General features: G+C 34.5%; 1 protein-coding gene and 1 pseudogene across 1 annotated transcript; both read left to right on the top strand.

The window, feature by feature from the left end:
* The first annotated feature begins 13,162 nt into the window (after positions 1 to 13,162).
* On the top strand, positions 13,163 to 14,628 carry LOC108837714 (CBL-interacting serine/threonine-protein kinase 4). The gene has a single exon (XM_018610736.2). It carries the CDS (start codon positions 13,265 to 13,267, stop codon positions 14,552 to 14,554), a length of 1,290 nt encoding a protein of 429 aa, XP_018466238.2. The 5' UTR covers positions 13,163 to 13,264; the 3' UTR covers positions 14,555 to 14,628.
* A 4,054-nt stretch (positions 14,629 to 18,682) lies between these two features.
* Positions 18,683 to 20,164, top strand: LOC108834682 (CBL-interacting serine/threonine-protein kinase 4-like; annotated as a pseudogene).
* The last annotated feature ends 1,495 nt before the right edge of the window (positions 20,165 to 21,659 follow it).

Below are 21,659 nucleotides of genomic sequence, written 5' to 3'. Positions count from 1 at the left end.
CTAAAGTCTAAATCAATATGAATTGATCTCATGCAAAAAAAAAATGTCATGGGCCGATTAAACTTGTGAAAGTGCACACTCTTCATTCCAAGTCATACTTAGAAAATTTGCCTCTTCCAAGTCTTTCACTGTAATGAAGGCTCTCGAACTGTGCATCAAAATTACATCTTCTGCGTCTCTCACTATCAACTAGCCCCTCCCCAAATTAGTTTTATTAGACCATAAAAATCCAGTATTGCATTTCAGCCTCGGTAAGTGGAGGATTCAAAAAAAAGGTGGAGGATTCCAATTGTGGTTTGATTCTCAAAGTGGTCTTGAATATTTGACCAGGAACCATTCAGTGACCTCTCTTCTTATTTTCTCCACTGTTTCCAAAGACGAGAACGTTCTTCGTTCAAAGATGAAACAATTCATGCTATACCAATTCCTCCATAAAATATGAGGAAAGCATATATGCAACTCAATATGAAAACTTTTTTCTTCTCAAACCAAGGAGATATTGATAGTTTTAGAGAACCGTTCCCTCATCATAACTTCTATTAGAATAAGAAAGCCTAAAGGAGACCAAGAGAAAAAGACAGGGTTAAAGATCCACCTTTCAAAAAACCACAAATTCTCGATATGTTTGCCACAGCTTTGTACCTCTTGGAACCAACTTGTCTGCCACCAGCATAGCTCTAGTTAGCATTTCTCGATATTTTTTGGGATCCTTTTGAACATGCCAAAAGCTTTTTTAAAATCGTTGATGGACGGTAACCATGAGGCTTATTGAATTAATTCCCACTTTGTTGATTTGGAAGGCTTACTAATAACCTGAATTGCCAAAAAAATCTCCACTTTCGTTGTATCTAATATCTATGAACAGAATTACTAATTCTAAAATCTTTTGCCCGACACCAGACAAGTTCAATGAATATTCCTAGCATATTCAAAACCGATCAGCCAGAAATCAGAAATTGCACTCATCAAGTTAGCACAAGTTGTCTTTTGAAATTTGTAAAAAAGACATTGCATTGACAAAACCGCTTTAAACAATCCTAACCTCTTTTCTCCTTGATATAAAGTACATGCATATACAGAAAACCGGCTATGAGATTTTGGAGACTATAAACATTTAGTAAAAACTTTGAAAAAAAATTATACAATTTGGAATCTATACCTATATATATTATTTTAAAAAAATGGAAACCAAAACCATTGTTTCATTGAGTTGTACCTATGGGCTTCAGATGATCTTTCATGTAACTGCATTTTTATATTTATGAATATCTCAAGTAAGTTTCATTGGTCTCAAAAATTAAGAATCGTAATTGTTGTTTTATTGGTTTGATTTATATTAATTTTCCATGACATGTGAAACAATCATATATGCCATTTACATAAAGGAAAGCTACATTCAAACAAACTAATATTCAACCAAGACAAATGATTATATTGCATCCTACCAATTAAATTAAAGCCTAACTTTTAGCGATGATGTCCAGATGTCCATGAACAGCCTCGCCTAACTTGTCTATCAAACTATAGTCACAAATTATTATAGTAATTTCATTTATTAAACATTATAAGTCCAACGTTCCAGTTTGTGCCTTACATATCACATTCTCCACCTATATGATTTGAGATAGGACAACACACACCAATACCCCATACAGCAACATTGTATTGGTAGGAAACATATATATAAACTCGCTCTTGAACTTTATGTAATCATATGTCCACCTTATTCATAATATCAAGTTCATTATACAGATTAAAAATCATCCTAACGGAGGTTTGTACTAATACTATTTGTCTCATATATAATTCGACTCAAACTTAAATTTTTATGTGTGCTTATAAATTCATTCTACGTAATCCTTCATATCTTTTTCAAATGTTGGCTCCCTTAAAAATTTTAAATATAGTTTCTTGTTTTTTTTCTTTTTGCTTAAATATAGTTTCTTGTTTCCGCTACAAATATAATATAATTTTTGAGATATTTTGACTATATCAAAAGATTCTAAACATGCATGAGAATAACTTTTCCACGTTAAACCAGCTCTTTAAATATGGACTTATACTGGTGCGGTTTAGTTAAGACGAATATGCCAAAGTCGAGTGGGGAAAAAACACTCGACAGAACAATTAAAACGTCAATTTGCCTGCAAGGTTTTTGCCTACTTATTTCCCGTTACTTAGAGCATCATTATTGGTGGACACATAAAAAAGCCCTTAGCTTTTTTTTTTTTTTTGTCATGAAAAACATTGGGGCAGCTTTTATATAGGGGTTTTTTCCCCATTTTCTCTTCGGTCCTCTCCCCTTTTCCCTTAAGGGCTGGCTTAAGGTCCTCCTAATATTGATGATCTTAGATTCTTTAATACTGTAGGGCCCAGTACATTCAGTGGCATGGCTAAATGAGAGCCGTTGATCTGCCTCTGGACAATCTTGAGGGTTGCCAGAGACGGTCTCTCACATGTTTGTTAGTTGGTATTGGTAAGCCCGGAGACGGCTCACGAAGAAAGATCAAGGGTGCCTCCATCAAATGACGTAAATCCAACAAAGGTAGTATTTTTTTGTTTAAAATTTTATTATTTTAATTTAGTAGTGTAAAGACAAAATTAATAGTCCAATAAAGATTAACCGTCAGGTGGAATATCTTGACTGCGAACCACTACGAAACTACAAAAAGAGAATATTTGTGAGAGGGTCCCACTGATGTGGACCGTTTCGTGTTGTTAAAATAAAAATATTAACTCCACTAGAATCTTACGATTTTTTTTTTTGAAATTTTTTACGAATTTGTTTTTTTTGGTAAAATCTTACGAATTTGTTTTCCACATAAATCATGATAAAAGTTAAATGGAAATTAGTGGTGTCGAGATATTTTCTGAATTTTCAATTATTACACATAGGAATAATAGGTGTTCCACAGTGTCTTTTCTTTTTGTATAAATACTACTACAATGTATTCTTAGAAAAGCATATTGTTTATAAAGTTAAAGTATGTGATAATGCCAGTTACTTTTAAAAGGTAAATTTACGACTATCAAGAGAAGATATTTTTCAAGTTCAGAAAAAAAGAGAAGATATTTTTGTGATTTCATTGTCAACTTTTGAGTATTGGCTGCTGAGGTTTTACAGAAAATCTTCAAGCACTAACATGTTTTCGAATAAAACTATTGAAGTTCATGGGGGCATGTAAAACTAGAGACGTCTATAATTTCTTTTATAACTGTGGGAAATTCTAAAAGATTTTTAAGTCTAAAAAACAATTCCACCAAAGTCTATAAAAATTTGGGTTTTCTTACCATTTAAAATGTCTACGGATAGATAATGCTATTCTAATCTTAATATTTGCACCAAAATAAAAAATGCTATTCGAACCCAAAATAGAAACTTCAGTTGGAACTTTTCTAACACTAGGTCAGAGCGACTTGGTTGAAACGTTGATAAAAGGATGGATGATTTTTATTTTTGACACGATAATTAATTTTCTATAACAAAATTATATGAACTATACTCCTAATTTTGACAGGGAAAAGTAATCAAACTATATTGCGATCACTAATTTTCTATATATAATGATAAAATTATATTGTTTTGTGAAAATATTATTCACGTGGGAATTAGCCAAAAAAGTATTATAGAACTACTATTATGTTACTATATTTCAGTGTCTTCATGACTCATAGCATAAAATATACATGAGACAAAAATGCGAGCAAAGAAAATATTAAACACTAATACATTAATACTGATAGCAAAAACCATATATTTTAACCACGTGTTAGTGGTCGGATGGTAGCATGGCGTTCCAGCATTGCTAAACAAGCTGAGTTCGAATCCGATCCTTAACACGTGGCCACCGTTAATTTAACATTCTTTCGTCCGGAGCAGTTTACCGTTTTTCTTTTTCTTTTTAAATAATTTCACATTTAATTGTTTTACATCTTCTAATAATTTTATACTATATTTTCTTAATAACAGTAAAGCAAAAAGGTGTCTCATTTTAATATATGTTAATACATCATCAGAAGTTGTAGAGTACAAATTTGATATAATTTAATACATCATCAGAAGTTTCAAAAGTGGCGGATCAAGAACAAGATTTGATCAGGGGAAAAACTATGAAATATTGTCCAAACCTTTACAACTTTGAAATTTTAACAAGGGAAAATTAAAAAATATGACAAAAATTACACCAAAATTACAAATTCATGGTGGACAACTGCCCCATCCACACTCCATGTAGATCCGCCAGTGCATATAGTTTGTGTAGTTTCTAATGTACGATTTTGTCAAGATATGTGATAATGTAGAGCATATTTTTCGCGTAGCTAGCATTTTTTCAGTCTAATGAAAAACTACCTCTAGTCATAAGCAAATGACTCCCCCTACTATAAGAAGATCTGACATATTGCACCACAATTACAATAGGTGAAACACTGCAAATCACCTTATACATATCATTTCACAACTAAAATCGAGTATGTGAGTAGAACAATGCATATTCATGAGTTGACCATCAAGTATAAATGTATCACCTTTTCACTACAAGAAAAATGTGTTTTAATAGCAGACCAAGATAACGTTTTTTCGCTTTCTGCTATGGTTGAAATATCCGTTAATTTTAGATAGCGTTTGTATTTTTGGAAACGCTATGTTATAGCGACATAATTGGAAACGCTATGGTAGCGTACATTTAATAGCAAACATAATTAAAACGCTATATTTACTTTTTTGAATCCCTAAACACTAAACAAGTTTTAAACCCTAAATTTTTAAACACAAACTTTAAAATCTAACATTCTCATATTATAATTTCAAATCTTAAACATAAACTCAAAATTAGTTCTTTTTATCTTAGTACATAACTTTCAAAACACAAATCCTTAAATCTCCAACCAAATTCTATACCCTAAATCTTAACTTCTAACTTTAAAGTTATAAACATAAACACTAAGATATAATTTTAAAATTTTAGTTATATAAATTTAATCATAATTACAAGAATATAAGCATTAACTGAGATTTAGAAACTTGAAACATAATCGTTTAAGTATAATTCATTAGTTTTAGATTGTGAAATTATAAATACATGTTTTTTTTTGTTCAAAAGTAAAGATACATGTATAATAACCAAAAACAACAAGAGTTTCTCGTTAAAAAGGAAACAACGAAGAGGTCTTCTTTTGTGTGTAAAGAAGAGTTCTCATTGGCCAAAATTTTAAGCACATGGATCACTTTTTCATCTGTTGGATGAGATTATATTTGACGGCCCAGATCTGTTCCTCTTCTTTTTCAGATTTGTAGACCTTTGGTCTTCTCTTTCTAAAGATTATTATCAATCTCCCGTCAATCTCTCTTCTATTCTCTTTACCACAATCTCTGCTTTTATTCAATCACATTTTCTGGGTTTTAAAAGATTGATAAAGTTCATGTGTTGGTTTCTCATCAGTTTTATTTTCTAATTGTGTTTGTGTGTTTTGATTCTTCTGCAGAGAAAGGAAGCTGACGAAGTCAACCGCATCTTGCGATGGAGCCTCTCTTGTCTTCAACGATGCCGGATCTGAAGAAGCTGTGGTGTGGAGATGTCAGAGGAAGCTAGCGTTGGTTGTGGAGGTGGAATCAAACAAGAAGAAGAAGAAGGGAGGCGGAGAAGAAGAGAAGATGCGTGAGGGCTTGGTCGACACGCCGGATCCGAAGAACCTGTTGCGTGGAGATGGCAGAGGTGGTGGAGGTGGACCCGGAGCCGAGCAAGAAGAAGAAGAGAGAGAGAGATAGAGAAGGATAGAAGACAGAGACGTGAGGGTTTGGTTGACACAGTGAATGGAGGAGGACGGGATGGACACCGACGACTGTATAGACTGGAGGGAGACGGCTTAGGGAAAAGTAGTTTTAGTTTTAGGTTTAGTTAGTAATTAGGTTTAATCTTGGTTTAGATTTTTGGTTTATTTGGTTTAATAAGTTTTGGTTTAAGACTTTTAATTTGTAAATCATATTTTGTTTTTGTAAACCTGTTTAATTATAAATCATTTTATTTAATAAAAAAAAATATATAAACGAATTTAAATTTTAATTATGTTTCTAATTTTTAAATTTTTTTTTAATTTTTTATGATAGAAACAATAACAAAAAATATACGTTATTAAAGAATATTTAATTGCAGAAATAAAAGCGCTATCGTAGCGGAAACAAAGATAGCACAACAAAATACCGCTATTTAATGCTCTCGATCTATTATGACGGGCGATGATACAGCGCTTGGAAAAGCGCTATCGTATTGTTATATAGCGTTATTCGTCCGCTATAAAAACTCGTTTTTCTTGTAGTGTTTGTTTCCAAATGCAGTACTAATCTTCATAAGCATAAGGTTGGTTGTAGCATTATCAACTGTTATAGTTAAGATCTTTCTATACCCCATTCAGATAAAAAACAAGAATCGAAAAAATTGTTTCTTCTTTGTGATCTATATGGAATAATTTGAAACTAACGATATACATCCTTATTGTTTAATTTGAATTTGGTGTAGTACTGAGAGTAGACACAAATTTGATAATGGGTTGATTGAAAGACTTTAATTGAATGATAACGAAGTGATTACAAAGAGATTTAACAAGTTTAGCTTTAAGAATAACTCGGCAAAAACAATTATAATTATGTAGATCCTAAGTCTTGTACTGTCTCCTAAGTGTTTGTGAATGTCTTCTTTTGACTTGACTCTTCTCCTTATATGCTCGTTTGATCTTCCTTTTATACCCTCAAGTTGGCGTAATACCGTAGCTGGCTTCGATCCATTAGACCGAGGTTTGTTTATTCGACACGCCTGTTTAAGGGATGTAATCCATCTCTAACACTCATCTGCCAGTACCATTAAAGTCTGGTGTGATGATCATATAGATAGATTATATCGTTTGGAAAACCTAAATTAATGTCATTTATTAGAGAAACATGTTATTTAATGACTGTTCTTTGAGATTTTTGCTTATATAGATTAACCTGCAAGAATTCCACACCAGACTCTATATTAATGTGAGTGGCATTTCACCAAAAACAAGAATCCGATTAGAAGGTTATCCCGTTTCTGCTATGTATCTAGTTGATATATATATAATGACAGTTTCGGTACATATGTGTTATTGGCTCCACTCAAAACTTGGACTTCAGTTGTGTATAAATTTTTATAATGAACAATGCCTTAAATAAAAAGACTGGATAGGTTTTGGACCGTAAGCGGCCGCTTATACAGCTTACCCAGCGAGCCAAACCTGTATAATGAATATAAGATCTACTGTTATGTTTTCGTGGCTATTTAGTATGTGAAGATATCTTGATTCAATTGCATTGTTCGACAATTGGACCATGTCTATTTTGAAAAGATGCTTCATTATGGATTCAAAGATAGCGAGTTCTCAAACATAATTTATAAAGTATTTTTTGAGTTTTCTTGAATCCATTTTTTGTATGAAAATTTTTTATTCAATAAATTTTATCAAACACAATAACAAAAAATTGACAGGACACATCACATCAAAAATACAAAAAATAGGTTGGGATTTGATAATATATTAATACCATAATGGTTTTCTATCTTTCGTACTTTTTACCATCATAGTTTTTTTCCACATCAATCACAACGGGCTGCAGTCATATGTTCATTGCATACGCGATAAGAGTTCTCTAGATAAACATAAAAAAAAATTTGCTTAAACAAATATGTTTTTTTTTTTTGTGCAAACATATTCTCCGTTACTTAAACTTGAGGAACCCTACAATAGTTCAGAGCTTTTACAGCTCCATTATCATTACAAACTGCCAACTTGGTGGCTAAACAAGAGATTAAAATACTTAAGATAGATAAATCACATAACTTCAATTGCCAAGCTTCATGAAAGATCTTGTAGAGACCAATGTGATTGTTGGACGAGATTTGTAGCATCACAAACGGTGTGAGCAACTGGAACTGGTTATAAAGCTCAAACTGATTGGTTGAGTTCGTTGAAGACTTCGTATAGTAGGGATGTGATGGTAAGTATCTCTCCATGAAGGAGGAGAATGGTGAAAGCGATCTCTCTCAGCCTCGGTGGGAGGAAGTTGATATAAACTTTTCCAAAAAGGATAGGTCTATGAGGCTTAATCTTTCAAGCTTCCCTAAGCCATGTCTTGAGATTAAAGAAGTTAGCTTTGGACGACGGATGCACATTGTAAGCTCATGACAATAGCTGTTTACAGAGACACTTCGAATGTCTTGTGAGGACACTAAAAGAAGTCCCAATAGAGGAGGAAGCAGTTTCTTCACACCGGCGGACAGAGAGATGGGTTTGAGACCAAATTCCGAGGGAACGAGCGTTGATTCCAGGCAAGGACTTCCAACTCCAGCATTACCGTGATGAAGCTGTGGAGATTTGATGGAACCAAAGCCGAGCCTTTGGTCGCTGTGGTCTAACAAACTGATATAGAGGGAGCAATCGTCGGTGTGAGCAGAGCCACAAAGGAACTCAGTTACGGCAAGATCTAAAGCAAGGTTACTGGGGCTTTTGCCGTCACGCCATAATAAGTTTGAGAAGTTCTTCCCCGTAGGGAGAGTGGTCGTCGAACAGAGAGTCGATGATGGTGGTACATACCGGTGAAATAGTAGATCTGTCCAAAGGGAAGACCATAAGAAAGAGAAGCCCACAGACTCACCCGGTAGTGCTACAGGAACAGAGAGATCTTGGTGTGAAATAAGAAAGCTACGCAAAGGAGAAGCAGCTTCAAACCCCACCAATAAACGTTGAGCAAAGGTTCCTGAGTATATATCTTCGAGGCTTTCACTCGAGAAGCAGTTTTCCGACATGGTAGGACATGAGATTGAAGTAGCCGAACAGAGAAGAAGTAGCCAAAGAGGAAGCATCACAGAGAGCAATGGATTCATCCGGCTTTGCTTCCGCCTTCGTCTCGAGTACCAATGAGAACTCCAGCCACCACGAAGCAGCAGAATCAGAAACAGACAAAACATACACGAAAGGTCTGAGAAGAGCATAGAGACGAAGAGACAGGAGAGACGAGACGGTAAGTCCCGGCGCCAGCGAGATCTAGCTTCACCGGCGCCGGAGAAGGCGGAGGTAGAGTCTGCCTCGATTATTGTGTCTGAGAGAGCGGCTAGGGCGAACTCATAAAAAAAAAAACCTATGACAACTATTACAACGGATTTTGAAACAAAATGAATATATCTCTGATTACAAAAGTCAAATGAAAACAAAAAATGTCTCTCGAAACTTTGAAGAAAATAATTAGGATAAAGCCATAATGCTAGAAAACAAAGAAAAAAAGGATTAGTAGAAAAGAACCCTCAATGCCGATGCTACAAAGCCACCAGAGTGAGCACTATTCTCCTTTTCTCTCTGCTGCTACTGACATCTAAATTTAATCTAGAGATAATTGGCTCACGTACACCCATTTGACACCAATATTAAGAATCTAACCTTCTCATTTTCCCTGAAAAATCATCCCCGAATTACCCCTATTTCCTAAACCAACCTATCATGTAGCTTCTGCGAACGTCAGGCTAGGTGACTGACAACCCTCAGTAAAGTGGCCTAGAGCATGTAGTTCTTTTCAAAAGTAGTTATCCAAAGTTCTAGGTTTCTCAAATAAACGGATTTTTCTTTTCTCTTTTCTTGTTTATTTTCTAATTCCTATATTTTTTCTAGTATTAAATTTGAATTGCAGAAATAATTCAAGATGAGTTTTAAAATCCAGGAAAATGTATTAGAAAATCAAAAAGTTACAAGAAAGTATTTAGCTCATGGTTTCAATGAATGTTTATGACAATCATCTTTCAACCCCTCAAGTTCTCTCCATCTCTCTATTCTATGTTAGTTTCTCTCTAATTTTTTTTTCAAAAGATTTAAATCTCTTTATAATCAAAAGAAATGCAGAAGGACGTTATCTCAGGTTGTACAATTTTTTTCTTGCACTATTCTTTTCATAATATGTAGTTGATCTAAACGTTTGTGGTAATGGTTTTTACCAGGCTGGATACGAACTAGATTTATTTCTTCATTGCATTTATTTATTTTTGTTTCATTTTTTCCCTGAAGCTTTAATTTTTGATGATTATCATCTTTGGATTAAAGCTATTTTATTCTCTGTTTATATACATAAAAATCATATGAAAGTCTGAACCAATGTTTGTCAGCGTATGAAAAAGCTGCTCAGATCTAAAGAGAAGCTATTCTTATACAAGATGTTAAAGAAAGAAGCTGAAAACAAAGAAGATGCGAGCAAATCTGTGATGCTATTTTTAATTATAGATAAAATTAATGTTACCTGACATTTTACTTAGTATCAGAGATTATTTTTGTTAAGTGGGTCTTCAGGCTTTTGCCTCCATTGGAGATAAATATTTTGTTAGATGTTACTATATGATTGTCACTAATTGATAATCTGTTGTTAAGTTTTACAAACTATATTGTGTTAGTAGATATATGGTTGGTTAGATAGTACATGGTTTGTTAGGTGTTACATTTTATTCGGTACATAATTTATTAATTGATACATTATTTGTTACCAAGTTCATATTGTCATAGTAGATATATTTTCTATATTATGCTTGTTGTCAAGAGATTTTTGATTTTGATCTTTGGGGTACGAACACTCTTTTACTTGTCTAAATCTCTTTTTCAGTGAGCAATATTGTTATAACTACATTTCTTCGTAGTGTATAAACACTATTGAATTTGTATTTGGCTACGTATGTATGTCGTAAAATCAACTTATAGCGTATGGGAGTAATCAACATTCATGATAGTCCCTATTTTCTGTCACATTTCAATGACACTAAAATACTTAAACCATATCCCAATACTTATACGTTAACTCAAAACATAACAACCAACTTTCATTATACATGTGTTCAGATACATTAGTAGATGGGCAATCTTTATTCAGATCCCTGTTGTGTTTACATATTTGCTAACGATCCGCTCCACCACATTTGTTACATGCCCTTCGTATCTGTTAAGTATTCATACAAAAAGTTAACAGTTACATTCATACTTAGCCGACATATATGTTGATTACTGTTACACTGGTATATCGTAGCAGCTATAATATAATTTAACAACCACATATTGTACATACACGTTAAACTAAATAATGAGCAGTAAAATATATGTTATCTGCGAATTTGATATTATCTTACTGGCGGTAAATAATTGGCTAGTAGTCCGATGTTATTATTCCCACTGTTTTCAGTTATATATTAGTCTATCATAGTAGCTACAATATAATTTAACAACTACATATTTTGTATACACATTAAACCAAATAATGATCAGTAAAATATATGTTATTTGCGAATTTGGTATTAGCTTAGCGACAAGGGATAGGCTAGTAGTCTAATGGTGCATACGAAAAGAGATAGGCTAGTAATCTACACATATGTTGATTACAGTAGCACTGGTTTATCATAGCAGCTACAATATAATTTAACAACCACTTATTTTAAATACACATAAACTAAAAAATGGCCGGTAAAATCTATGTTATCTGCGAATTTGGTATTGTCTTGCCACGTCCATAAAATCCACCTCGCTGGCCTGCACACAACCATGCTCAATCGTTTAAGTCCCTTGTTACTCGATAAGCATCAACAATAGCAATCAACAAAAAAATTGGGCAGGTAACAAATTTGTTAACAACTAAACCTTTTTGTTTAGCAGCAACAATCCTTATCTTCTTCAATACCATATTAATCATCACATTCATCTTTTATTTCTGTATCATAGCAATATTTAACAACTATTGACTAGATTCCATTATTCTCCCTTTGCATACATGAAGAAATCAAGATTTATGAACCTAATTGTTAATTCAATTAAAAAACATGTTTATCCATCACTTTCGTCATTTTTATTTTTGTGAAAAATAGAAAATGAAGCAAATCAAAAAGAGGGGAGAGAACAAAGGAGACTCACTGGCTTTCTCATCCTCCTTCCACCTTTTTTCGTCGTGCTTCGCCCAGATTCAATCTTCTTCTTCTCTTCAAAAGAACAATTTTCTAATGAAATTATTTCACTACCACAAGATCCCAAAGTTCCATCTTTAAAATTGTACCCTTTTCTTTAGATCTTGATATTGAAATTTAATTTGTTTCATGAATGAAAAATGCTTTTAGGTGATGAAAATCTCTTTCTAAAAAAGGTGATGAGAGTTGTGAGTTACTAGAAAAGAAGAGAGAGCAGAATAAGTTTTTTTACGGGGAAGAGTATGCTGTAAAGCTGACCTATAATCAGTAGGAAACTATGTAATCTCTAACAAAATCTGAAGCCATCCACGTCATTGTACTCTCTCTGACTAAATTTTCAATCCACCAAGGATAAAACGGTCTAACTGAAGTCTAAATGGCAAGACAACTCTCCATTGCATCAAATCATGAGCATTCTTCTAATTTGAGCTTTATTTAGGTATATTCTCCTAAATCACCCTATTATATCCATATATTTCTAAAACAAATTCTAATCTACATGATATTATACACGAGTGTTTAATATAGTATATATTTTAGAATTGTATTTATACTTTAAAGAGATATTTTATTCTATACAAATGATATTGAATAGAATAAATCATTTTTATTTAAAACAATATATATTTTTTTAAAGTAATTTATGGTGTATGTGAAAAGTATAAATATATTATCGTGCATGATTATTTGTTTACAACTATTACGGTGAAAAGATTGAAATAAATAAATAAATTAGCATGGGATTGAACAATCTTATTAACAAAATATAAACAAAACGAGAGAGAGAGAGGAGAAATTCTGATTCCAAAAGAGATATATTAGTCTAAAATAGTAAAATATCATTAATATATAATATATTAACAATTTTCTTAACATGTGCGAAACAAGTGTGAGACAAGTGCAGTGCGGTTGTAATAATAACAAAAACATATAGATATATCAGAGTTTTTTGACACTCTTAACGGCGGTGCGGTGCAGAGTGGTTAGTTACCATTCGGAGCCTCAGTGAATTATAGTTTTTTAAAGTTTATTGCATTAGTCAAGAAATAATTATGGTAGTATAACAAGAATAAACGTTTTAACCACACATAACTAATTCACAATATGCAGTCAATGGAAACTTATTTCTTTCTTTATAAAAGCAGAAAACACAGTCACCAACTCACCACAATGTTCCTATATAACATCACTCAAACCTCTTCAACAAAAAAAATAAAATCTCACGCTCCCTCCCTCCGCCACCACCACCACCACCACCACCATCACCAGCTATGGGCTTCCCATCTCCACCATCACGAGAAAAACCTCCAGTGACCATTCTGCTCGGTAAATACGAACTCGGTCGCCGATTGGGCAGTGGCAGCTTCGCCAAAGTCCACGTGGCACGCTCCATCGAAACCGACGAACTCGCGGCCGTTAAAATCATCGACAAGAAAAAAACCGCGGACGCCGGCATGGAACCGAGGATCATCCGCGAGATCGAAGCCATGCGCCGCCTCCACCACCACCCCAACGTCCTCAGAATCCACGAAGTCATGGCCACCAAAACCAAAATCTACCTCGTCGTGGAGCTCGCCGCCGGCGGAGAGCTCTACGCCAGAATCCGCCGTCTCGGCCGCCTCCGAGAATCCGAGGCGCGTCGCTACTTCCAGCAGCTCGCCTCCGCGCTGGCCTTCTGCCACCGCGAAGGGATCGCTCACCGCGACGTGAAGCCGCAGAACCTCCTCCTCGACAGGGACGGTAACCTCAAGGTCTCCGACTTCGGACTATCGGCTCTCCCGGAGCACCGCAGCAGCGAAGGGATGCTCCACACGTCGTGCGGCACGCCGGCTTACACGGCTCCGGAGGTGCTCGCTCAGAAGTCGTACGATGGAGCGAAGGCGGATTCGTGGTCTTGTGGCGTCTTCCTCTTCGTTCTTCTCGCGGGATACGTTCCTTTCGAGGACTCGAACGTTGTGACCATGTACCGGAAGATCCAGCGGAGAGATTACAAGTTCCCGAACTGGATCTCGAAACCTGCTCGATCCGTCATCTACAAGTTGCTGGATCCGAATCCAGAAACGAGGATGAGTATGGAAGCTGTAACTGACACCAAATGGTTCAAAAAGTCCGTTGAAACTACTCCTCAGTTTCAGCCTAGTGTACTGGAATCGGATGATCGGTTGGGGAAACTGAGAGGCCATACGATCACAGCCTTTGATTTGATCTCGTTATCGGCGGGATTGGATCTATCGGGGCTGTTTGAGAGGAGGAAGAGGAAGGAGACGAGGTTTACGTCGAAGGTTTCGGTGGAGGAAGTTGTGGAGAAGGCGAAGGCGATAGGGGAAAAGTTGGGGTGTAGAGTGGAGAAGAAGAAGGATGAGATGGTTGTGGGGTTGGGAAAAGGAAGAACGACGGTGGTTGTTGAGGCGGTGGAGCTGGTGGAAGGTTTGGTTGTTGCGGAGATGAAGGTGGTGGAAGGTGTAGAGGAGGAGGAGGAGCAGGAGGAATCTTATTGGTCGGAGCTTGTTGTAGAGTTTGAGGAGATTGTGCTTTCGTGGCACGGTATCTGTGAAAGTTGAAAGTGACTTTAGATTAACTTTGAAGATTTAATTTTGTAAAAGAAACTTGGTGTGAAATATTAATGATTAGTTAAGTTTCAGAGTTCAAAGACGAACACTCAAATTTTGATGTTTTTCATTTTCTAACAACCATTCGGACTTTTAAATTTGAAGTTTCCCTATTTAAATTTCAAACACTATCTGTTTTTCATTTTTATTCCAATAATTAATTAACTTACATATAATTCTATTTTATATCATTTTAATCTTTATATTATATATATATATTATTATTATTAGTACATAAAATATATAAATATGTTAAAACTAAAATCAAAATTGTTAACATAAATTAATATTATGTAAAATAAAAATATTATGTATATATATAGTTGAACCATTTTATCTGTTTTCTTTAGTTGATACTCTTTCTTTCAAAAATTAAAATTTTATTTATTTGGTGAAAGTAAAGCATATGTTATGAATTATAAATATTGTGTTTTTCATTGTTAGTTTGTATTTATTATTTATTTTAAAATGTAGTGTTTATAAATTATTAATATAAAAATTGAGAATTAAAAATTGATATTTAAAAGGATTTGAAGGTATATCTGAAGTGCATTATTAAATTAATCCACACATAAACTAATATTTTAAAAATCATCTACCTTCAAAATGAAGTTCAAGTGTTAGATATGCTCTTAGTTCAAAATAAAATAAAATAAATGAAGATTAATAAAATTTGATCTTATTATTAATCCTATATAAGAAGGGACCAATGGTTAATACAATTAGCATCGATTTCTAATTAATATTTTATATAAACTGCTTATAATTATAAATGATCAATGAATTATATGGTTTAACTAGGATCTATACTTTGTGAGGACTAATACATATACCAAACAAATTTGATTTCTAAAAATAATTATTTTATTAAAATATAAGTTATTAAATTAGATACAAATATTAAATTGATATTGGAAATTATATTATCTAAGTTCAATATTTATATTCAATATCCATATTGACAATTGTTGTATTAAATTTACTTTTGATTTCAAAAAATTTCATGTTCATATATATTAAACACAAAATATTTAGTCACAATCAGACATTTTCATTACATCCACTAAAACGAAACATAAATGGACTACCATCATCGAGATCGTTCTCAATTCTCATCAACACTGATGAACTTTCATCCTTGACTGATGATATGCAAAAAAATGTTACTTCAAAATTGTTTCGACAGAAATAATCTTGTAAAGCTGAACACATTTTCCACCTAGAGAAAAATAAAACTATATAAACTGAATAGAATAGTTTTAACCCACGTTTTTGTAACTATAAACAAAAATATATAATAAGCATAACATACATCATTCAATACATCGAATCCACAAATAGATTTATCGGATTCTTAACGAAAAAAACTCATCATAGAAAATTAATTCAGTTGGTGTCAATTTTGGAGCAAAATCTTCTTTAAAGCAATTTGAATTTAAAATCTCAGTAGTGTTGAAAGCATTAAAAACATTCACAACTCTTAAAACTATGGTGTGTATATATATATATATTCTTTTTTCTTTCAGATTAATACCTATGTATTCATACAAACAAATCAAGCAACATAAAACAGACGATGTCTCATCTATCTTATTAAAGTAGAAGTACATTTTGGAAATGTTTGAAAATTGTTTGGAAACATAGATAACACTATATTAAAAAAAAGGGCTTATCTTGAATCATAAATTATTATAGCTCAAAGTACAATTAATATTCATTTTTGGGTTTTATATGATTGTTATTAATTTGTTAACAAAAATTATTAGAATTATTTATAGTTTGATTTTACGGGGTTTTTGAATAAATAAAGAACATAATATAATCTATATAATATATATTTCGTATTGATACTTTCTGTTTTTGTATATTTTAAATACCTTTCCCAAAAAATTTTGATATTTAATTTAACAAATACAATATAATTATATAGTGTTCCACCTCATGAGTTAGTCTGTGTATTTAAGAATGATACATTATTATTAAGTTACAAAATTATTAAATTACAAAAAGTATATATATTTGTAAAATTCTTACTACAATATTTATTGTTCACAATATTTTACGGATGTTCCTCTTACACGACAAGTAATGAAATACATAATTTAAACAATAAACAAAAGTAGTAAAACTCGAACTGTCAAATTTTTAACTTTCTAAATTTTGTATATACTAGGTATATACTGTAAAACATGCACAAAGATCTAGTTAGATTTAAAGAAATTGAATACATGATTAAGTTACCCAAGCCACAGCATGTTTTTTCCCCCAAATTAAAATATATTATTACCATAAACTAGTAATTAAACAAACATTGGCAACCAAATGAACTGGTCCCATAAACGAAAGTCCACAGAAAGGACAACTAGAACCCACACAGGGACGCATATAAAAACAACAACTAGCTCATAGGAAGCGGCTGCTCAAGTCCATACAGGGACACCATAAACCCACACCAGGGTGACTCAAAGCAAACGATAACCACACAAAAGGAAAAACAACAACAACAAAACACTAGAACCAACTACGAAGGAACAACAAAACCAAACTTAGAAGACTTAAGAAAGGAGTAAACGTCCATGATCGGGAGGAACCGCTGCTGAAGCCTATAGCCCGACACCCGGAACCGTCCACTAACACAACCACACCACCCTTATTGAAACTGCCTCTCCCGCCAAACGATAAGACTAAAAGACGGAGACTTCCAACCACCAGTAAGGGAACACGCAACGGTCCACATACTACAAACTGAGAAGGAATCACACCCACACACTAAGAGCCGAAGACCTCAAACCTCGAGTAGGGGAACACGAACTCGGTCCGCACGTTACATACAAAGGAAGGAGAGAGAGAGTCAGCGAAATCGTTTTAAAAGTGTGCCACTGCATGTTATATATTGAAAAAAGAAAGAAATTAAAAACCTAAAACCGGAAAAGATAAAGAAGTTTAACCTATGCTAGGAGATTGCCCCTCCGTGTTATTGTCGACGCATTCACCTCTTTCAAAGGCCTTAGCACCCTGGCGGTAGCATCAGCCTCCTCAAAATTTATCCGGCCAAGCATAGCTACTCTGGTGAAACCAAGTGAAATGTGGGAATGTGACCCATCTTAAGAGAAAAGCGAGAGAGAAGTGTCGGTGGCCCCGACGTCCTGTGGCCCCTGTAGAGAGTAAGAAATAAGTAAAGAAAATAGAGTTAAGAGAATAAATGTCAAGAATAGTAACAACAACATGTGCACGTAAAGAAATATTAGTGGCTATCTTAAAATTGTAAAATTATGGTTAAAATGTTTTTACAAAATGTAACTAACTGAAATCAGAAAATAATTAATCAAATTCAGTAGTAGAAGTTTTTTCTTTTCCTAATATTGATGCAATATGCACTAAATATTATTTATGAAGTTTAAAAAAAATTAATGATATGTTAAGTTCTTTCGAGCTAAAATGCAGTAAATGTTAAATTATCATTAACACATTAGACTTACACACAGCTGTCAAAACAGACTACTAAGTAACTGTATATAGTGTAACGTATTACTGAAAAACAGTGTCCAATTATGACATTTCTCATCAAAATCAATTTCAGATGCATATAACTTTTGTTTGCTTCAAGCATGATGTATAAAAACTAAATTTCAACGTTAATTTATCACATAATATTTAGATGAAGTTTGAACATTTTCATTTTTCCGAATTTTATTTTTTGCCCCTAGAAATTCTTAATGTCTTAGAATTATGCTTATATCTAGAGAAGATAGCAATTCCTAGAAAAAATAATTATATGGACAAACTAATATGTAAACTTTGAAATTGTTTGGCCCTCCTTTTTAAACAAAAAGATCACGTTTTTATCTCAATATACATTTTCTCATATTTTTTTTTCAAAAAAAAAACATTTATTCGTTTAACTGTAAGTAGTACAGTGTTACCCCATGCCAAAAAAAAGTAGTACAGTGTTACCATCCTCACACATTTCTTACCACTATATCAATAGACCATCACACATTTCTCACGACTATCACACTCAAAAGCTCTTACTCTTTCCTATAAAGACAGAAACAGAAAAGACAGTCACTTTACGTCCCTACAACAATAATATTTCATGCTCCCTCCATCACATGGGCTTGCCGACTCCACAATCACCAGACAAAACCCCTGCGGCGATGATTCTCCTCGGTAAATACGAACTCGGTCGCCTGCTCGGCAGCGGTAGCTTTGCCAAAGTCCACGTGGCTCGTTCCCTCCAAACCGACCAACTCGTAGCCGTCAAAATCATCGACAAGAAGAGAACCGCCAATGCCGGTATGGAACCGAGGATACTCCGCGAGATCGAAGCGATGCGCCGCCTCCAACACCATCCCAACGTCCTCAAAATCCACGAGGTCATGGCCACTAAAACAAAGATCTACCTCGTCATGGAGCTCGCTGCGGGGGGAGAGATTTACACCAAGATCCGCGGTTCTGGCCGCCTCGACGAGCCGGAGGCGCGTCGCTACTTCCAGCAGCTCGTCTTGGCGCTCACTTTCTGCCACCGAGAGGGGATCTCTCACCGCGACGTGAAGCCGCAGAATCTCCTCCTCGACAGGGACGGTAACCTCAAGGTCTCGGACTTCGGTTTATCCGCTCTGCCGGAGGACCGCAGGAGCAACGGAATGCTCCACACGGCTTGCGGCACGCCTGCTTACACAGCCCCGGAGGTGATCCGTCAGAGACCTTACGACGGCGCGAAGGCAGACTCGTGGTCGTGCGGCATCTTTCTCTACGTTCTCCTCGCATGTTACCCTCCTTTTGATGATTCCCATATTGTAGTAATGTACAGGAAGATCCAGCGGAGAGAGTACAAGTTCCCGAGCTGGTTCTCGAAACCGGCTCGGTCCATCATCTACAGGTTGCTTGATCCGAATCCAGCAACGAGGATGAGTATAGAAGCTGTAACTAAAACAAAATGGTTCAAGAAATCCCTAGAAACCACCTCCGAGTTTAAACCCAACGTCTTGGAATCGGATGAAGGATTGGGGACACTGAGGAGTGATACGATCACAGCGTTTGATTTGATATCGTTGTCGACGGCATGGGATCTATCGGGGCTGTTCGAGAGGAGGAAGATGAAGAGGACTAGGTTTACGGCTAGGGTATCGGCGGAAAGAGTGGTAGAGAAGGCGAAGACGGTAGGGGAGAAGTTAGGGTTTAGGGTGCAGGAGAAGAGGGAGGCGAGGGTTGTGGGATTGAGTAAAGGAAGAACGACGGTGGTGGTTGAGGCGGTGGAGCTGGTGGAAGGTTTGGTTGTGGCGGAGATGAAGGTGGTGGAAGGCGTGGAGGAGGAGGATGAGTGTCGTTGGTCGGAGATAATTGGAGGGCTTGAGGAGATTGTGCTTGCATGACACCATGACGTATCTTAAAAATGTTGAAATATGACTTGGCTTAATTATCAATATTCAGTTTTGTGAAATCTCTTCTTTTTTTTTTTTCTTTTCTGTTATCCCATAAACGAAAATTGTTGGGATTTTTTCTTTTTGAGAATTAAGTGGTTATGATTTTTCCTTGTATGTTATCAACGTTAATTGGAAGGTGATAAAAGGATGTCTGAGAATCTGGTTATCCCAAAACTCAAGATAGTCTTCAACTAGACTGTTGATTTTTGGAATGAAATGATATAGAATACCTTATTCCACTAATTTTTTTCTCACCATGAATAGAATGTAATGCTCATTCCATCAATTCCAAAACTAAATAGAAAAAATACAAAGAAAATTATTTCATAACAAATTTGATCAATGAATAAATGGAATAAATTATATTCCATTTTTTGTTATATTTCATTCTTATTATTCATTTTATTTTATTTTAATTTCACAAATTCTTTATTTTTTACCAGTTATACCATCCACAACTCAAACTAACAAAAAAACATTTCCTATGCAAAATTTGTCTAGATTGATATGATAACAAAAGGATTTTATCGAGTAAATGCAAAAAATTATTTATGATATTTAAAATTTTGGTAGATGCCAATCTAAAGTTGGAGAAGCTTTATATCTTGAAAAAGAATATTTTCACTCAATACCCACACAATTTACCATATTTAGTGATCTACTCTAAATACAATTTTTGCCCCCAAAATTTTACTGTGTTAGAAAAATCCCTAATATCCAACTTCATTTAGCAAATTCACTAAAAAAATTACCATTAGACCAAAAAAGATTTAGCATAAAATCATCAATATATTATTAATATTCAAAAATTTGACAATGCATTTTCCCGCATAAAATTATCAAAACTATTAATAATATCACAAAATTTTGGTAGGTGTTAGTCAGAATTTTGAGAAGATTTTCATCCCAAAACTCAAAATAACAAAAGAAATATTTTGAGAAAATTACATATACACATATTTTTAGCTTGTCATTTAACAATTACACATACTCTTAGCATGTCAAGTACTTTATGCCTTCTAAATTTCCTAATAAAAAATCCTTCCAACTAAATTAAGCTGAAACCTGAAACCTGAAACCTGAAACCTAAAACCTTTCTCTTCTCCGTTTCACTCTCAACCCCCTACAGTATAACGATGAAAGTCTCGTTACTCACATGATTATGTTCTGTGTTAACCTGACCATAACCATAACATGAACATGTTCACTCACGCAATCAAAAATCCACGCTCACACAAATCACAAGCCACGCTCACACTACCCAATATCGTGTCCGCAGAAGCCTCGTTGCTCATATCCACAACATCAATGTTTCCCTTCATTACCCAGTCATTAGTAATGTTACAAAATCACTAATCACAACAGTGCCCACATGAATTCCATCCACAAAAACCCATACATAACATAAACGGATTCACTCACACAAATAACAAATACACCCTCACTAATACAACTCGTTCACCACTTTCATATCCACCGACATCCTAACCACGTACTACTTAACCATGCCCACAACATCATCTATCGTCTTCCTCCTCTCACTACTCACATACACAAACAAATCTCTTTTCTTAAATAATCTGTTTGATTTCTGAAATATTTAACATTAAATGTAAGTTATGTAATCATTA

Source organism: Raphanus sativus, chromosome 2 (assembly GCF_000801105.2).
Source record: "Raphanus sativus cultivar WK10039 chromosome 2, ASM80110v3, whole genome shotgun sequence".
Taxonomy (NCBI): domain Eukaryota; kingdom Viridiplantae; phylum Streptophyta; class Magnoliopsida; order Brassicales; family Brassicaceae; genus Raphanus; species Raphanus sativus.
This window is presented reverse-complemented; position numbering and strand designations above follow the sequence as displayed.

Bases quoted from the DNA above. Each gene is read 5' to 3' on its own strand.
- LOC108837714 (XM_018610736.2), top strand. From the start codon at position 13,265: ATGGGCTTCCCATCTCCACCATCACGAGAAAAACCTCCAGTGACCATT.